The following is an 18,402-nucleotide window of genomic DNA, read 5'->3' on the forward strand; positions in this document are numbered from 1 at the left end:
ATATTTATTATATTGTATTGTACGCGAACAATACGATATTATATCGTATTATATTTTGATCACCCATTTCATTTCTATATTATACGCCGATCGGTCATCGTCCGTAGGAAAAATCTGAATAAAAAAATTCAGGAAACCGCTCATAACCGCCGCGCATAATAATATAATGCTATGACGTGACACGCCGTCGCCGCCGTCAGTCCGAAGGCGACGACGCGACAGAGGCGTCAGACGTGTATAGATACTTATATATTATTATGTATAGTAACAAATAATAATATTTTCCCGTTTTTCGAATCGCTCGTTCGTTTTTAATCGAGTTCCGTTGTCGGATTTTCGTAAGATAATCCGTTTTCGCGCCGGATTCATCGATGCGTGAGAATATACCGGTGTAGTCGTCATCGTCGTCGTCGTCGTGGTCGTCCGTTTAAGCCGCAACTACTGCGACCTACGTGTATAATAATATAATGCAATAATATCGTACCATTATTGTTATCGTGAAACGACGGTTTTCACGCGTATGGTCTCACGGTATACCGACCGTTGGCGGATTTGAGATGTCCGCCCGAAAAAACCGGACCATCGTAAACTATGTATACGCCGGCGGCATGAAACCTTTTATTATTGAGTTCGAACCGCGGAAAAGCCCAGTGTAAAGTCATCGCAGTGATTCGCCGTATTTTCGTACGCCACATAAACTTCATAAACGTCATATTACTGTAAATACACAGGTGCCGACGAGTTGATGTCTGCACATGGATTGTTCGTCGATTTTGAAATCTTTATTTGTTTTCGTATGTGTCGGTATCCGCGACGTAGGTCGGATGATTCGTGTAAATGTTATTATACACATTACATTTCCGAGTTATTGGACGGATAGATAATATAATATTATGATTTTCATCCTGCACTACACCTATACACAAATCAAATCGGTGTTAGTGGATTAGTAGAATTCAAAATATTTCTCCCGTGAAGAGTTTGAATAACGATTTTTATCGTATAAATAGTATCGATATGGATGTATACGGTGTGCTGACTATACTGCAGAAACATGATGACGTATTGCAATGTAATTTTCCGTAAAAGTAATGATTTTTTTAAAACGTGGTCTGGTTATCTTGTTGAAAAAAAGAGGTAGGATATAAAAACGCGGATTGTTGCGTATAAAAGAATAATCATTATTTATGTTTTATAAAAAAATTCAATTAGTTTTTTAATAAATTTAAAAAAAATATGCGGTAGTCGCGCCGGTAAATATTACCATAGCTACAGCAGACATCATAATATTATATTGAATCCCTTACCGCGAGTGTGTTTTATGTTGTGTTATTCTGTTTGCAACATTTTAAATAATAATCATAATATATTATACAGGTATATTATATACTCTGTACACACGGTTGATTAAAAGTAATTATCTACTTAAAAAAAATGAGTTCATATTGTGTATAGCGGTAGGTACCAACTACTAGCTGCCTATGCAACTGCCTATCGTAAATCACACTGAGAAACGATAAAGATTGGTATTGCGGCTTTTCAGACGTTTATCGTCAATTAATTACAATCATTGTTGAACGTGTTTGAATATAACAGGGTGTCGTAAAAATTAATATTGATTTTTATTGCGCGATTATGTGTATTATAGGTGTTGTATCCGGATAAATACATATCATACAGGTTTGTAACGTATAACGTACTCTCTTAATCAAAGCGTTTGGAGCGTCTACTTAAAATATATTCATTTCGTATAAAATATGTCCATTAATATTTTGTCCCTAACTAATCTGTATTTATTCGATGGTTGCCAACGCCATAAAAATAACATTGCATATTATACGGAATATTATAAATAAGTGCATCGGGCTATATAATGCGCGAATCACGCGCTTAACGGGGTACCATAAATATTATACACGTTAGATAGGTACATAAATTGATTTAAATACTGCAGCTCGTAACGTTCTATATAGTTTCGACTTTCGACGGAACTTTATTGCCACTATTACTTCCTCGTAATTTATACGTAACTTGGGTTTACGAGTTGAAATGTGTTGCACCTAATACGGCTGCATTCCGCGTGTTTGATTTTACACATGCCAATCTCCGCGCGGTGTAAGAGCGTATTATGTTTTTAATTACATATTTATAAGTACCAGCCGTCGTCTATTAATATGGTTAAGGGCTTGAAGGACCTCGGGCAATAGCTTAATATTCGCGATACATAACCTCGCCAGAAAAATCTAAAAACATTATTCGATACATTCATGTTTCGTGGTTAATTCTGTAGGTTAACTCGAAACGTTTTCGCATATTTAGTACTTTTTTTTTTTTTTTTTTTAATTAAGTCCATATGTTATATGAACATACCTAGTCGTGTTTAAATATATAAATATACACAGGAAATTATAAGTATAATGTAGTAGATAATATAGATATAAAAACAATATCTAGTAAGCACTGACAAATCATGGACAGTTTCAATGTTGCAAGAACGAGGAATTCATTAGTATTCAATTTCGCTATTCATACAATATTATGAATTTAAATTATTTATTAATTCTTAGTTATAAGGAGTTGCTACTGTACAGGTAGGTACTCCCTTTACATATATTTGTGAACACTATATGCATTTAATTATATAATTGTTGAGATGTAATGACTTCAAATATCGATAAAAAAAATAATAAAATACAACTCGACTATTAAATTGTTGCGTACTTACTGCAAATCAACTGCATATCAATTTATACATTACACATATTTTAATTGTTGTTGCATATTTTTAGATTTTAAAATGCATATTTAGTCGTTACGTTGCATAATTACGTGCACAATTTGTTGATTTTTACATGCATAATAATTATGCACGTGCATTTCTCTGTTCAACGAGCATCAAGACTCAAGCCCTGGGCAAATTTTTTTATTATAATATCGATATTTCATAGTATACATAAGGATTATCATCCTTAGAAACAAATTCAGATCACCATTAAATACAAATCAAGTAAACCCTATTTAACCAGCTCTCTATCAGCAGACACTAGCCAAGCAAAAAACTGTGAATAATATATCATATCAGTAGTGAAAAAGTTAATTTAACTATACATATACGGTTATGCGTATGGAAGAACGAATTTATAATGCTTATCAGTTAACTGCAGCTATGGTTAATAAAAATTCTTTCAACTAAATGTCAATAACTTATTTAAATTACGCATGAACACATCGGTATGTATAAGTAATGATTATTATTTTTTCTATAATTTATGTTCCAGAAGTCGATTACAATCGCGCGTATAATGCATACAGTATATAATATATATTTACAGTACCTACAGGTACACCGTACACCCATAATATTTCAAACTCGATTTCGAGTGCATTGCATGCGAATAGCCGCTGTAACATTTTTTCTTCTATTACAATATTAATCGTTGAAAATAAATTAACGACAAATAAAGTATTTTATTGAATATATCGATGTAGCTCGTAGTTAATTTTCAAAGTAAAAACGCGGCAACTTTATTTCGCGTACCTGATAGTTTTTATAATAACCAATAGCTTATTCAATGTCGTACAACTGACGCTCTGACTTAGCTCCTCCTTCGGCATTTTGTTTACCACCAGGATTACTTTCGTATATTATTCGATATATTGAGTTATGATTTCGGAATGGGACGGTGATCGAAACTTTGTCGATCGATGTAGGTAAAGATATACAAAAACTCGACTTATTGCTAAAAGATTCACTCGGCGGTATGCTTGTGTATTAAATAGTATCGTTTACCTTATGAACTCGTTTGGTATCAATAGTTATAACTATCCTGATAAATAACGAGGCTACATCGGAGTGGAGACAGTTGACCCATTGCGTTTCCGTGAATAACGAAAAAAAAATCGTTTCACGAATAATAACAACAACAACGTAATGGCAATAACGATAATAATATTGTATCACATATATACACAATATTATGGTTTTTTTATCGCGTGGGAGTTGGAATCGCGAGCGCCATAATCCGCCTCGTCGTCGTCTGTTCGTACAGGTATATTAATTTATTATTATTATTATTATTATTATTATTATTATCGTTATTAATGCGAGAGAAAATGCGACGACGTCCTTTGTATACGCGCGAGCTCGCTCGTCCGCCCGCCGATCATTCCCACGGACACTGATGAGAACCGACCGCGTCACCGATGACGCTGATCGATTTGGAAGTAAACGCGGTACGTAACGAGGCAAACACACACACTCGCGAGACACGACATATACGTACATTGTACGATACGTTTATTATATTATATTCAATATATATATATATACATTGTAAGTACGTCTTCGTGTATATACACATATATAACGTTTGCCTACCTACCTATAATAATATTCCATCGGACGCAGTCTGTGTATTTATTCAAATCGTTGACTGTCTTGGCGGTGGGTGGACGTATAACGTCTTCATTAGCCGATGCACCGACGGCGGCGACAGAGGTGGAGGACGAGATGTGACGCTATGTACATATTATGCGATATAATACGCAGCTACTATTTTAATATATATATGTGTATATATACGATTGTATAAATGGGTACATATCTTATTTATACATATCGTGTGTGTGTGTGTGTGTGTGTGTGTGTGTGTGTGCGGGTACGCGTGCTTTGGTACGATTATCACGTCGTCGTCCGTTGTGTGGGAATTCAATCGTATGTATATAATATGTGTATTGTACGTGTGTGTAGGTATTTCATAAGCTATATGTGTGTATAATATGTATTATAGCTAGGTGGCGTATAATATAATAATATACATTATTGTTTTGTATATTGTGCGGGAAAAATTATTTTTCCGTCAACATTAAGGTCGAGAAAAAAAGTAAAGATAAAACTCCCGCGAGATATATTGATATAATATTATGACTATTGTATGATATCTATTATAGAAGTATAATTTCGTGTGATGTACGCTCGTGAATAAAACATAGCGTCAAAATATTGTATTGGCATTGAAAGTGCAACTGAAATTCAGATACTGTAGCTGTGGGTTGGGTTAGGTTTTAATCGTTTTATAGGTTTTAAAAATCAAAATTATAGAAACTTAAAGTTTTGACCAATACCACTGTAATAGCTTTAACCGGCGAATCTCCAACTCGCTTGAACATTTATGAGAAAACCATATTGATTTTATTCCATGATATATGTCTAGTATGATTAAACACATTTTCTTTATATCTAAACAAATACTATAGGTATGTTCACATCATTTTTTTGAAGTGGAAAAAAATCGCGTATTTTAATATTATTTATTTAGCTATTAATGCATAATCTATCAATTTTGGAATGTTTAATATTTTTTCACGTTATTTTTATAGTTTACTCGTGTAAGATGTTAATTGATATATAATATTATATTTATTCCGCGCACTCTAATTATACTACGAATAAAACGTTATTACAGGATAAATTAATTTTTCGCCTGATTTATGTAAATTTATTGAAACTGGTAAAAACATACCATATAATAATTATAGTCATAGAAAACAACAAATTAAAATATTATAATATGTTATTTATTTTTAAAATAACTAAAATCAAACAATATAGGTACCAACAAGATTTTAATAAATTCTAACATTGACCCATAAAAAATTACACGAAATTTACTCTGTTCCATACGCTTTAAGCTTTTACCGATGTGTCGTTGAAATCAAAAATAATCTATAATCTGACAACTGTTAATAGGTATACCTCGTGAAGATTTATAAACCGACGTTTTACGGAATACTATTATACCTATATGGCTATATGTATACATTTTGTTTTTATAAATAACTTATCACGATTTTACCAACGAATATATTAAATGTTATTTTAAGATTTTAAAACGACGATTTTGCGAGCACATAATATGTATCTATATACATATATATATATTATACATTTACATTTACATTTAGTACGAGAAGACCCTTACTGTGCGTGCTAATAAAATACATATATAATATTATTATATACTGTCATTACAATTTTTTTTTTTGCTGTCGCACGCCACATACGACAAGTGTAACACGTGTTCCCGTCGAAATTTATAAGCCCCGATTTATACAGTGTTATATTATACTGTAAATTGTAAATTGTATTATAATTACGTAAAAATGTTCAATTCAAAAACGCGAAATATGAAATGTGGTCAGACAACTTTATCACGACAGATTAATTATTTAGTATAATATTATATAACAACCATACAAGTATTAAAAGTGATTTTTTTTCAAAAAATACAACACAGAATTAAGAATTTAGAACAAAATTTCAATATTACAATTGACATTTTTGACGGACTGTGCGATCGTTTTTTATACATATGTCACGTTTAATCTAAGTATTTGGAATAAATATATTTTTTTTAATTTAAAAAATCTTCGTGACAAAATTATTATTCAAATGTCCCGTATTTAGCTGTACGAGTAACTAGTAATATTCGTATACGTGCATAATTTTTTTTAAGCGTAGGTTTATTTTAGTTGAACTAAATTATAACCGAACAAGTTCATTTAATATTGGTTTTGAAATTTAGCACGTTGATATTGTTATTTTTTATTTTTAATCTCTTTGCTAATCGCGTTTTCAGCACTTAGATGTGGGCGGAAAATATTCTTTATTTATACGTGATGAATAATTACATATATTAAATTATACATGATTTATATATATATAAAATATATAAAATATAAAGTTAGTATATAATGTATCTGTTATACATGTGAATTTTGGTAGTATTTTAAACGCCACAGGATAGGATAGATACTCTAAAGTTCCATCTAAAAATATAAATAAACGGAGCATACGTATAAACCTAATAATCTATAATAGGAACTTTCAATGTGCATAATGAAAAATAAGCACCTTTATGCTTATTAGTCATAAAACAGTATTTTTATTTGACAATTATTTAATACTTTCTATGAGACGAATGATCTGGGGTTACCTATAGTTACTTGTTATGAGTCGTTAGGTGTTAATGTTAAACACGCTCAGCACTTCACCTCGTCCGTTCAACAGGTTAGGTTAGGTTAGGCAAGCCAATATTGTTTATAAACCCTGTGATATTTTCATAGTTAAGTACTGATCATACATAATTCATAAACCGTAATTCGTAGGAGATACCTATAATGTACTAATTGTCTCCAGCTTTTGATATTATATTTATGTGTGCGTTGCACCATAAATTCATTGAACACAGAATAAACGAATAAGTATCGTTAAATAAATGCAAGTGTTATGATATAAAGGCTATATTATCGCTGCGGCTTGTATAAAATCGACCACAATATATTATTATATATTATATTATTATATTATTATTATATTATTCAATACATTTGAGTGTGCGGTAATAATATATATTATATAGTATTCAATTTATAATGTTGACCATTATTTTGATTTCGATCGAATGAAAATATTGGCTACAATAATTCTACAAGGTTGAACATGTTCAAATGAATCAAATTCAAATATAATTGATTTTAACCATCAACTAGTTTTAGTATTAATAAAATAACAACGCCAAACTGTAGAAAATAAAGTCAAACATAAATGTATAATTCATGTATAGTAAAATAATAACTACACTAAGAGTTGAATATAGATAGGTACTTGAGAAAATATACTCAATTAATTATTTTGATACTTTACCGTTTTTTTCGTTCAATAAGAGTGTCGAGGTTGTTTAGAAAAGTGAAAACATACAATATATTATATGCTTATTTATAATTAATTTAAATAAATAAATAATTATTATAGCCTATCGCTGGATTACCTACAGGCACAGCGTATAATTAACTGTATAACAGTGTATCGTATACACTATAGTTAATCAATATTTAACTATATTATGGATGGTTATATACAGTTTCATGGTAAAATATTGTTGTTGTGTACGTATCGCGTATAATATGCGTAATACATTTTACGCATAAAAATAACTGATGATTTTAGGTATTCGTCTGAACTCGATTAACCGAAAAATTACATTTGGTTATAAGGTTTAGTTATATTTTAGCTACCTAAATCGATTACATTTTTAAAACTAAGATAATTTTATGATATATGAAATATTATTATAATATGATCATCGATCGACACTATAACAACATGGTTTATTGTTTTGCTGCGCATTCCATTCGACTGAGTATAAATAATAAGTATGCACATAAATATGGTTTTCGATCCCACTCAGAAGTCAGAATAGTTAAATGCTTTGCTGCAGCGTTTAAGTATGAGTACACCACTGCAGTCGTACCGCAACTACATAAACTATAAAGAGTGTATGGTAGGCCTACATTTTTTACTTTTCAGAACTGAGCATATAATGCTGTGTAGGTATTTGTGTCGTTGTTGTGTCGTATACACGGCAACAGCTGCTTGTTATAATAATAATATATAATATTATGCTGGTACTACGGCTATACGGTCTGAAATTTATTGTACTCTAATGATGCAATTTTTATTTGTAGTCCAAATAGATTCCACGTTAAGACAAGCGCGTATTGTAAACGTACATTATGTCAGACGTCTTGATTATTGTATATTATTATTGTTTAAAAGAGACATAAAGAAAGTCGTTGTCAATTACCATTGCGATGAGATTCGTATAGCATACTATTTTCCCGCCACGTTTTGAATTATAATATACCTTATAATATTATGTATATTCTATTTTCTATTATACGTATTCTGTGCAACGGAAATATCATAATAATCAACTGTTTATCGGATGCTACGTAATAATAGTTAACAATACGCAGGTACGCGGCGTATCGCTGTAGCGTATCACTGTACAGTGTACGGCGTATAGTAGTAGGCGGTTATTAATTATTATTTAATTTAATTCATTAATAAAATATATATTATATATCACAAATAGACGATCATCGTCCGACACATTTATGGTTATGATGCACTAATATTTACATTTTAAAACATACCATTTTAACGTGTACGTGTATTATTAAATTATCTTAACAGTCATATTGTAATGTCTAGCGGTTTCATAAAATTGTTGAAGTCAAGCTGTACTCAATTTATCAGCTGTGTCGAAATAAACTCAAATACATACGTATTCTGAATAAGTTTTATTTTATATCGCAAAAAGCACCTTTGCAATAATAATAATATGATAATCATTATGATAAAAAAAATGTTTGTACCTTATTTATAATCTGTCCCTCGAAATTGTATTTTTTATTAACTATATTTTATCAAAATTCGAATAAACCTCAACATTTAAACCGTCAGATTAGATATATTAAATAACAGTAACAATTGTAACCAGTAACCACACAAATCGTTTTTAGGTGAAAAAGTGGGGTTTTTTACAAGTCAATATATTAATAGCGGTTTAAATACCTATTTATTATAATATAATATCTGTTGTCAAAAAGAATCAATGACAATTGACAATATTATGATGACGTATTTTCATAATATTCACAATGCGTACGGATCTGCGGGAAATTTGTTGTTTTGATCCAAATACTAAAAAACCAGTAGGTATACGAACAATTGAAATCTTTTTGGTATTCATTATAAGAAAAAAAATAATAAATGTGGTGATTAAACAAATGGAGCGTGAACATAATATTATCGATAAATGTTAAAAAATACTGCAATAATTTCGATGTGACATTTTTTTTTCATCCATCGAATTATATCTTTTGATCCATTTATCATAACATTTTTATAATAATTGATTAAATATTTTTTTTTTTTTTTTAAATATATATGAGTTTATTTTTAAGTATTACAATCTATACATGTTTGTACAATAAGCAATAATAATGGGCGGATGGAGAAGCTGGGAATGATAGTAACATGAAAGGAAGTCTCTCATTAGGGACACCAGGTGGCTTTAAATTTACAAATAGAATTTACGGTTATTACAATATTATATAAAGTTTACACAGTTTTTACGATTTGTACATTAATTTTATTTTTGTTTTGTCTATTGATTTTTTAAGTCGCGACACCAGTTCCGTTTCAGACGTCTGGTTGGATTTCCAGGTAGAGTTGGTATGGCTAAGTCCTTGATGAGCTGGTTGGGATTGGATTGAAGTTTTGAGTTGAAGCGTTTGTAGTAGAGAGTGGCAGTTTCGTTGACTGAGCTAATTTTGAGGTCGGAGTTGATTGAATTATTGGTGACGTACCAGGGAGCTCCAGTTATTATGCGGCAGCAGATATTCTGGAATGCTTGGATAGTTCTCTTATTAGATTTTTTGGCAGAACCCCATATAACAATTCCATATGCCCATAAAGGTTGTAAGAGAGTTTTGTATAATATAATTTTAATTGATTAAATATTAAAAATTTATTTTAAATTATTATATTACGTCGGTTGACAACTGTTAGACTGTGAAATTTTATTTACAGCACGAAAAACCGGGCTGGCTGTTTTCCCACACAATCCTCAAAAGAGCAGGAGATATACAGTACACCCGAGATTATGATAAGATACAGACCGAATTTCGAGGACGGCTGGTCTTGTAAACTGGACCGTGAAAACATTAAATATCTACATGCTGATTAGTCATGCTGGTTAAACACAATATTGCCTAGACCACGCATCATTCCATTTTGAAAAACCGTTTTGGGTTTATACATGATATATATTATCATAATTATTATTAAAGATAATTATTTGTAATCAATTTTATCTTGAATACTAAATTAAACAAAAAATTTTAACCTCTAGACTTAAATATTAATAAAAAAAAATTATAGTTCACAAATAATTTAAAATTTAATTAACTAGTTAATAACTAGTCATAACGAATGACCTAAAACAAAGTTTATAGAATCTATATTTTTCTTTAGTTATAGACGATTATAGTTAATACAAATAAGAACTATTGATTTTAAAATATGTTCTGTTATTATTTATTACTATATTAAGACATCAGAGTAATTAATACGAATTAATCAATTGATTTATCTGAATTTATGGTGTAACACTTTGTATGCTGTTGTTAATAATCTAATATTTTACGGAGTAGATAAAATTAGAAAAATAATTAATATTTAATTAGTTAAAGTTAAAAAATAAATGTATTCACTAAAATTATGATTTTATATTGTATACAGAAATCAAGCCCCGTTGTGGCTTTGTCCTCTTTAAATCCATTACTGGTCCTAACTGATGCACACGTTGTGAACAATAGTCAATAGCATAATGAAATCGTGCCGTTTCACGTCAGATCCAAGACGTTTTAAATATTTACCATTATTATCTTTCCATGGCACAAAAAATAAACGAGAGAAAGAGAGAGAGAGAAATACATAAATGATGAGCGGAGAACGACAGAGATTATCTGTAGTAAAAAATTTTAGCCGAATGCCGCGGTCTCTTTTTGGTTAAATCGCTGTCACTTTATGTTTCCATAACTATATACAATATAATATAATATACCTAATTGTTATAACGTTAGCGCATTGATATCCGAGCTATGATTGTTGTCAGTGTCAAATAATTTCCGTCGGCGGATACAGTTAGTCGCGGAGAAGCGTTACAATATTATTTCTTATAGGCGGGTTTATATACAAAATAATATTGCATCTATCTATATAATAATATAACATGCCCACTGCCCACTGGTGTGTCACTGATTATCGTTAATAATCGCCGGACGTCTCGATGATATATTTTACAATTATAATAAAACCTAATTTTATACAAAAATCTAAAAATATTCATCGATTCTTGTTCATCAAATGCATTTAAATCAAATCATTTTTAATTATAAAGGTGTTTTGTAACTTTTCACACGTTATATTTTCTTAGTTTACCAAAGTGTATACTAAGAGATTTACAATATTATGAGTTATGAATCGCGATCATACATACGTCTTGTGTATACATCTGATGCGGAAATAAGGTCTATGTACTATGTTGTAGGTATATGTCTATTTGTTATTATGACAATATACAAAATATATTATAAATGTGAAAATGTTATATTTACTTTTAAATTTTAAAAACCGAATAATTAATAATCGTATTTTATTTGAAACTGTCCTTGTAACATTCACCTATTTTTTCCATACATAACATGTTGAGATTTAAGCGCAATTAATATTTGTTATCATTGTAGTAGCTTAATATATACAGCTGGATCTATACGTTTTTATTTTTATCGTCCAAACTTTGAGATTGGTATTTTCTATACATTGTTATAATAATATATTATTAATGATTAATGAAATAGAGGCAATCTGAAGTATAATAACAAAATGAGATAAATTTAATATGTCTTAGGTACTTATTCAATATATCTGCTATGTACGTGTTATATGCTCTGTCAACCAAGTTAATTGGAATTTTCTTAAAAGTCTTTGTCAAATAAATGCATTAATTAATGCATCATGAATTTTGCGTGATAAGTGTTGTAATAATTTTGGTTTAAGCATGAAACCGACATTTAAATATTGCAATATTGAAGAGAGACACTGCGCATTTACTCTGACCACTTTTTACCGATAAGTATAACAATGTTTATATTTCCAAAAACGATTCCTACGCTAAGATTTATCGTGCAATTATAATTTATATATTGACATGATCATTTTATAAACGTATACATGATCAATGATCATTATTATTTATCACCAGTCACCAAAATCAATTCGATTTTGCTCATACCCCTCCACATCCTCTCCACAGTTAAATAATGTGTAATTTCAATTTATTTTTTAGGCCAATATTTAGCACGACCAATCCATTACCCGGACCACGTTTATGTCGTGGTGTACACGGGTAAGTAATATTTATGCAGATCCAAACTAGATCCCGCATCAGGCACGTCGGCGCGCTGCTGTTAAATTACAAACACATATTATAGGAATCGATTAAAACACACAAATCAAATACGAAATATTATTCGAGTAGTTATATTAAACGGCGGTTTTCAGATTACGTTTTAACGATTTATCAAAATTATCTTTAATATAGAAAGTGCACAGCAATATTATTTATTATATGTTTTATTTATCGATGTTTTATAACGATAAACATCTACCACTCGTATAATAGTCGCGCATATTGTTGCTCAACAAAATCAGTCCAGTTCGTGGTCATATATAATATCATAAACATATATAATGTGCGCGTACTGCAGCTATAGTGTTCGGAATCGTGATTTACACAAGTCGCCTCTCTTATGGACCGCGTTATAGTTGTTGTCCGAAGTGTGTTAAATTAAAATACGTTATTTACGTTGCGTAACGCGCAAACACAATGATAGGCTATAAAGTCTTGTAGAGAGCGTAGTACTCTGTATACCTATGTGTACAATGCGTACGCGAGTTTGCCCGCACAATCGCATCTATAGGTACTCTGCGTGTTCAATATTATATTACGCGTGTGCCGCTGACAATTCGCGCACGCGAGAGACCAACAACTGCACATTAAAGTATACCTAATGACATAGGTACGTACGTATATATTGTAACGCGCCGCGTGTAAACGAAGAGCGAATTCCGACTGCAGATAACGCCGTGCGCGCACGGGATTCGGCAGAAACCGCGAGGAGACTTTAACGCATGCGGCCGGCTTCGATATGATTTTGTAATATTTTATAACGTCCGCGCCGCGAGCTGCCAGCACGGCTGATGCCGTGCGCGAGATGATATCATTATGTGTGCGTCGCACAATCGTTTGGGGTTTTCCTCGCGTGTATGTAGTAAATTAGCTCGGTTTTTCCATGAGGTATTTCGCGAGAAAACCGGAAGGGAAACGTTGGTCGACACCTTGTTGCAGGTTGTTATGACATCGTGTGTGTATATATATATATATAGCATTGCTACAGCAGACCCTATACGTTCGCGGATCTAAGCCGGTCGATCGGTCGGTCGCGTGGCGGTGACGAACGTTGCGCAACTGTATCTCCATAATATATATATATATATAGCGTGATAACGGATGACTGTCGTAAAAACGCGGAGTCGTATTATTTATGTGTGCCCATACACACACTATACTTATGTATATATATATATAATATACAACTTACGCGGCCGAACGCGTAGTATATGGAAATGTGTCGTCGACGATAATATGTCGTTTGCGTGTATATATAATATTATATAGATACGTATTTCGTTCGCGTGTGTGCGAGTGTGTACACTGGTCGCGGCGGGTGTAGGCATAATATATAGTATTATATTATGTAGTTCGCGACGTATATATATATATATATATTAATAATAATAACGCTTACGAGATCCCTCCGTGTACACACCGCGTAAATATAATGTGTCTGCCCACGCACGAGCGTCCCCCGAGGCGCTGACACCTTTTACCGTATGATATTTTTTACTCTGACGAGCGTTCCTGCACCGTCCGGCCGACTCTGGGCCGGACGCGTGCGCACACGCTCGTATTTCGTATAATATTATTGTAATATATAAAATACGAAATAATAGCGATATTATTATTATTATTATTACGCGCGTCCATATCTCCAATACGACTTTGGTATTCGCACGGCAACGACGACGACGATTATTTCGTTATTTTTATGATTATTATTTTTTTTTCTCTTGTGACGATATAATAAGAATTATGATAATATACGATCCGCTAGGTCTTATCCCGCCGTGCGGTGGTTATATCAATATGGTGTTATGTGCTTACGGTCGTTTGCAGCAGTCCGCCGGCGAGTTTTCATTCACTGCATGTACATACTTACCCGCGCCTATAAATAATGTACAATAATATACCCACCCGACCCGACCTGACTTATAGCGTTATGCGCTTCCGATCGTGGAAGAGTTATGACTTATGAATAACATTACGCGAACGCAACACTGCGCACCTTTAATAACGTGTGATACGTACTGCACGCGCGCGTAGGTGTACCATACGGCGGCTCGGGGGTGTTATATATTATATCGAACGCCTATTATAATAACAATCTTATACTCGATTGAGCCGTTTTGAGTTGAAAAAAGATTCATAACCATACGTCTATAGTAATATCTATAATATTATTATTACCAAAGTTATAGGTATATTGCCTAGACAGATAGAAAAAAGTTACTAAAGTTGGTAAATACCAGTAAGTTATATAGTGATAATATATAGACACATAGTTTACTGTTTTAAATTTGTTTACATTTCTAGTTGGTTATAATTTTCCAATAATTTACTTAGAAACTTAACTGATTCGATTAGCTGTTGAAAAAATAATATTTTTTTTTTTAAATGTAGAGAGTCAAATTTCATCATTTACTAACATAAATTTGTTTCTAAATTAACGGCTTCGCGTTCACTTAAATCAATCTAACTACTCTCGGAGTTATAGTATATTATTTTTCATTAATTTGTTCAATTTTGGCTCTCGTCTTCGTGTTTCTCTTGTATTATATGCACACGAGTATAGTATGTTATTACCATGAAATTTAGCTGGTACACGCGCGGACACGATGTAGGTACATCAATATAAAATTGGCGACCAAAATATCGAGGCAAACGACCGTCGTCTGGGAGCGGTAACACGCGATCTCCGAAATTATTATAGTATCACGTGTCGACCGAAGTCGAGTCCGTGTCCGTGTGCCAATTAACACGTGTCATTGTATAAACACTGTTGCATGTATATTGTATGTCACATATTGAAATAGAGCTCCGCCTGTATAATACCCTATAGGACGTTGGCGGTTTCTTAAAAAAAAAAAACCAACATTATTGTTATTATCATCATTATCGTTTCCAAACGAGTATGTTGTAAGATAATAACCATATGTATATTATAATATACTATTGTGGCGCGCACTGCCGCGGCGTTTTTGTCTCGCGGGGATTTCTCGGCCGTCCACGCGTTCATCGTCCGACCGTTCTACCGTATATTAATACATCGTTCACCGTAATACTATTACTTTAATGAAGACAGAACATATTATTTTATTAAGTCCGACGACGCGACAATCGCGTTTATCCGCACGCGCGTTGTTTATGACTAAATTTATATCCCCCGGACCCCGAGGCAACCCTGCCACTGAGCCGCTGCGGTGTTCCTACAAGTCGTATAATATTATATTCTTCGTCTACTACACATTTATAACATTATAATACGTCTACAATATCATTATTGTAGACGTATACCTATATACTACGCGTATAGCCGCCCCTCCTCGTCGTCGTGCACCGTCGTCAAACCCACGGAAATCGTAACCGCGTATAATATAATAATGTAAATAATGGGTATATATATATATATACACAATATACTAATGTATAACGTGCATACAGCTCGTAGGCACGCGCAGACTTCGAGTTCGGGAGAGCCAAGGGATCCATCCAGTCTTTTTTTCCCGATTTTCTTTTAAACCTGACCTCTTAATTTCGCTTATTTTATTTTTTTGCTATCAAAACTGATACAGTAATTTTACGTCCCATGAATTTATCGTGGCAACGGCTAGTGGTCAAGCAATAATTAAAATGCTGGTTAGAGATTGCTGTCATTTTTTAGAAAAATTTGTTACAAATTCATAAGTGTAACCAGCTGTTATTAATATCTGCAAGTGATATTCAAACATACTTTGGAAAACGAAACATACGTGCGCGCACTGTACATTGTAGCTTTCCGCGCTGAAAGATCTTATTAATTTATATGTTATATTTGTACACAACTCTTCCGTTCTCCCCATAAGATACACGGGCGTATAATATTACTTAAAAAAATATATAAATAAAAGAAATGTAAATTGGCCATTAGCAACAAAACTGCATAACAGGAAAATGTATTGTATCTGTTGTAGGCTATTCGCATAGCAACGATGGTACAATGTATTATGTTGACTGTAATATCACAGATTTTACTATAATACGTTTATATTATGTAATATATTATAATAATATGTTTAACTTCGTCTGAAAATCGCACACACTGTAATGCACTCCATTTTTTAAATTTTAACAGAGCAAGTATTTTATGTTAAACGACATGTCCATCAGTGAAACAATGAATACATTTGTTTGCACAAAAAGGTGACGAGTTTATATTTAAACTTTATACAAACACCGTGTTTATTTTAATTTACCGTTTTTATTTCAGTGACTCTCATTTTTTTCGTTTGAAACGTAAAATTTTTCGAAAGTGCTTAATTTGCAAAATTCGCAAGTTTCGTTGGATGACGATGTTTAAATGCAGAGGTATAATATTATATGAGACCGCATCGTATTCAGACTAATCAGTGGCGTCACCATCGGCTGTATCAACTTCAATTAAATTGCATTTAAACGCATAAAACGCGTGAAACGTTATTGTTAATTGTTAATTATGTGTTTTTTAGTATTTTTGGTTTGCTCTCCTCCCATTTTATAATTATGAATACGCCACTGATCGCGCGGCAGCCAAAGTAGACTACGGTTTTCGAACACTCGTCAGAATATAATATAAACACTAAATGAGTTGTTATCGTTCACAGAATGTAAATTATTATGTCACAGAAAATGTTTTTATAAACTATTCGAAGTTGAATTGAATGCACCCGAAGTACAGACTGCAACACCTGCAACGGAAGACCAGCAGCAACAGGTCGAATTTGCGTTGCAGCGAGTAGGTTGAGCGTGATATATTATGCACATTATATTATAATTCTCCGAAAAAAATAAACAGACAAATATTTAAATAACGGTAATTATGATAGCACATGATTTGACTATGCTTGCAGACGACTGAAACGATTGATACCGGGAATATGGTTGTAATTTTTCTACCGCAACGGATATTGATACGCATCGAATATTGGGATATGGTCGATAGGGTGAACGCCGCGAAATACAATCAACGGCCATGTCCCTTGGTAAATTGTACTGACCAGAATTATTTGGTTTGGGGACAAGAAAGTCACTTGATCACCAGGTTTGAAATGGACGACGGCGACGAATACTACGTGTTAACGACATGCAGCCTCGACGAAGTACACCGGTACAACGGTCTTACCGTATTCTTCTACAGCCCGTCGCCATGGCGCGAAATCGTAAGTGTAATTAATAATGCTCCAAAGTAGACCGCGTTTGGGTCGTCAGAATACACAGTTCCGTCTACAGAGGATATACCCGTATAGTGATTTGACGACGTCGTGGTCAACCGTTTATGTTATACAATAATATTCAGTATTATAATAAAATTATGTGTATACTATATATATATATATATATATATATATATCACGTATATATTATTTTAAGTGATGAGTAGTTTCTGCTATTTTTAATAACACTGTATTACAAATTATTTATATCTGCTGTAATAAAATTTTTCAGTTTTACTTTAGAATACGATATGGCAGATATTGCAAGACCATCATATTGTATGATATAATTTTTAGTAATA

General features: G+C 32.4%; 1 protein-coding gene across 1 annotated transcript; it reads left to right on the forward strand.

The window, feature by feature from the left end:
* The first annotated feature begins 17,007 nt into the window (after window positions 1-17,007).
* On the forward strand, window positions 17,008-18,076 carry LOC113548261. Its single transcript, XM_026949058.1, has 4 exons — window positions 17,008-17,051; window positions 17,119-17,216; window positions 17,492-17,622; window positions 17,738-18,076. Exons 1-4 carry the CDS (start codon window positions 17,008-17,010, stop codon window positions 18,074-18,076), a joined length of 612 nt encoding a protein of 203 aa, XP_026804859.1.
* Window positions 18,077-18,402: the final 326 nt, after the last annotated feature.

This window comes from Rhopalosiphum maidis, chromosome 4 (genome assembly GCF_003676215.2).
Source record: "Rhopalosiphum maidis isolate BTI-1 chromosome 4, ASM367621v3, whole genome shotgun sequence".
NCBI classification, from domain to species: Eukaryota; Metazoa; Arthropoda; class Insecta; order Hemiptera; family Aphididae; genus Rhopalosiphum; species Rhopalosiphum maidis.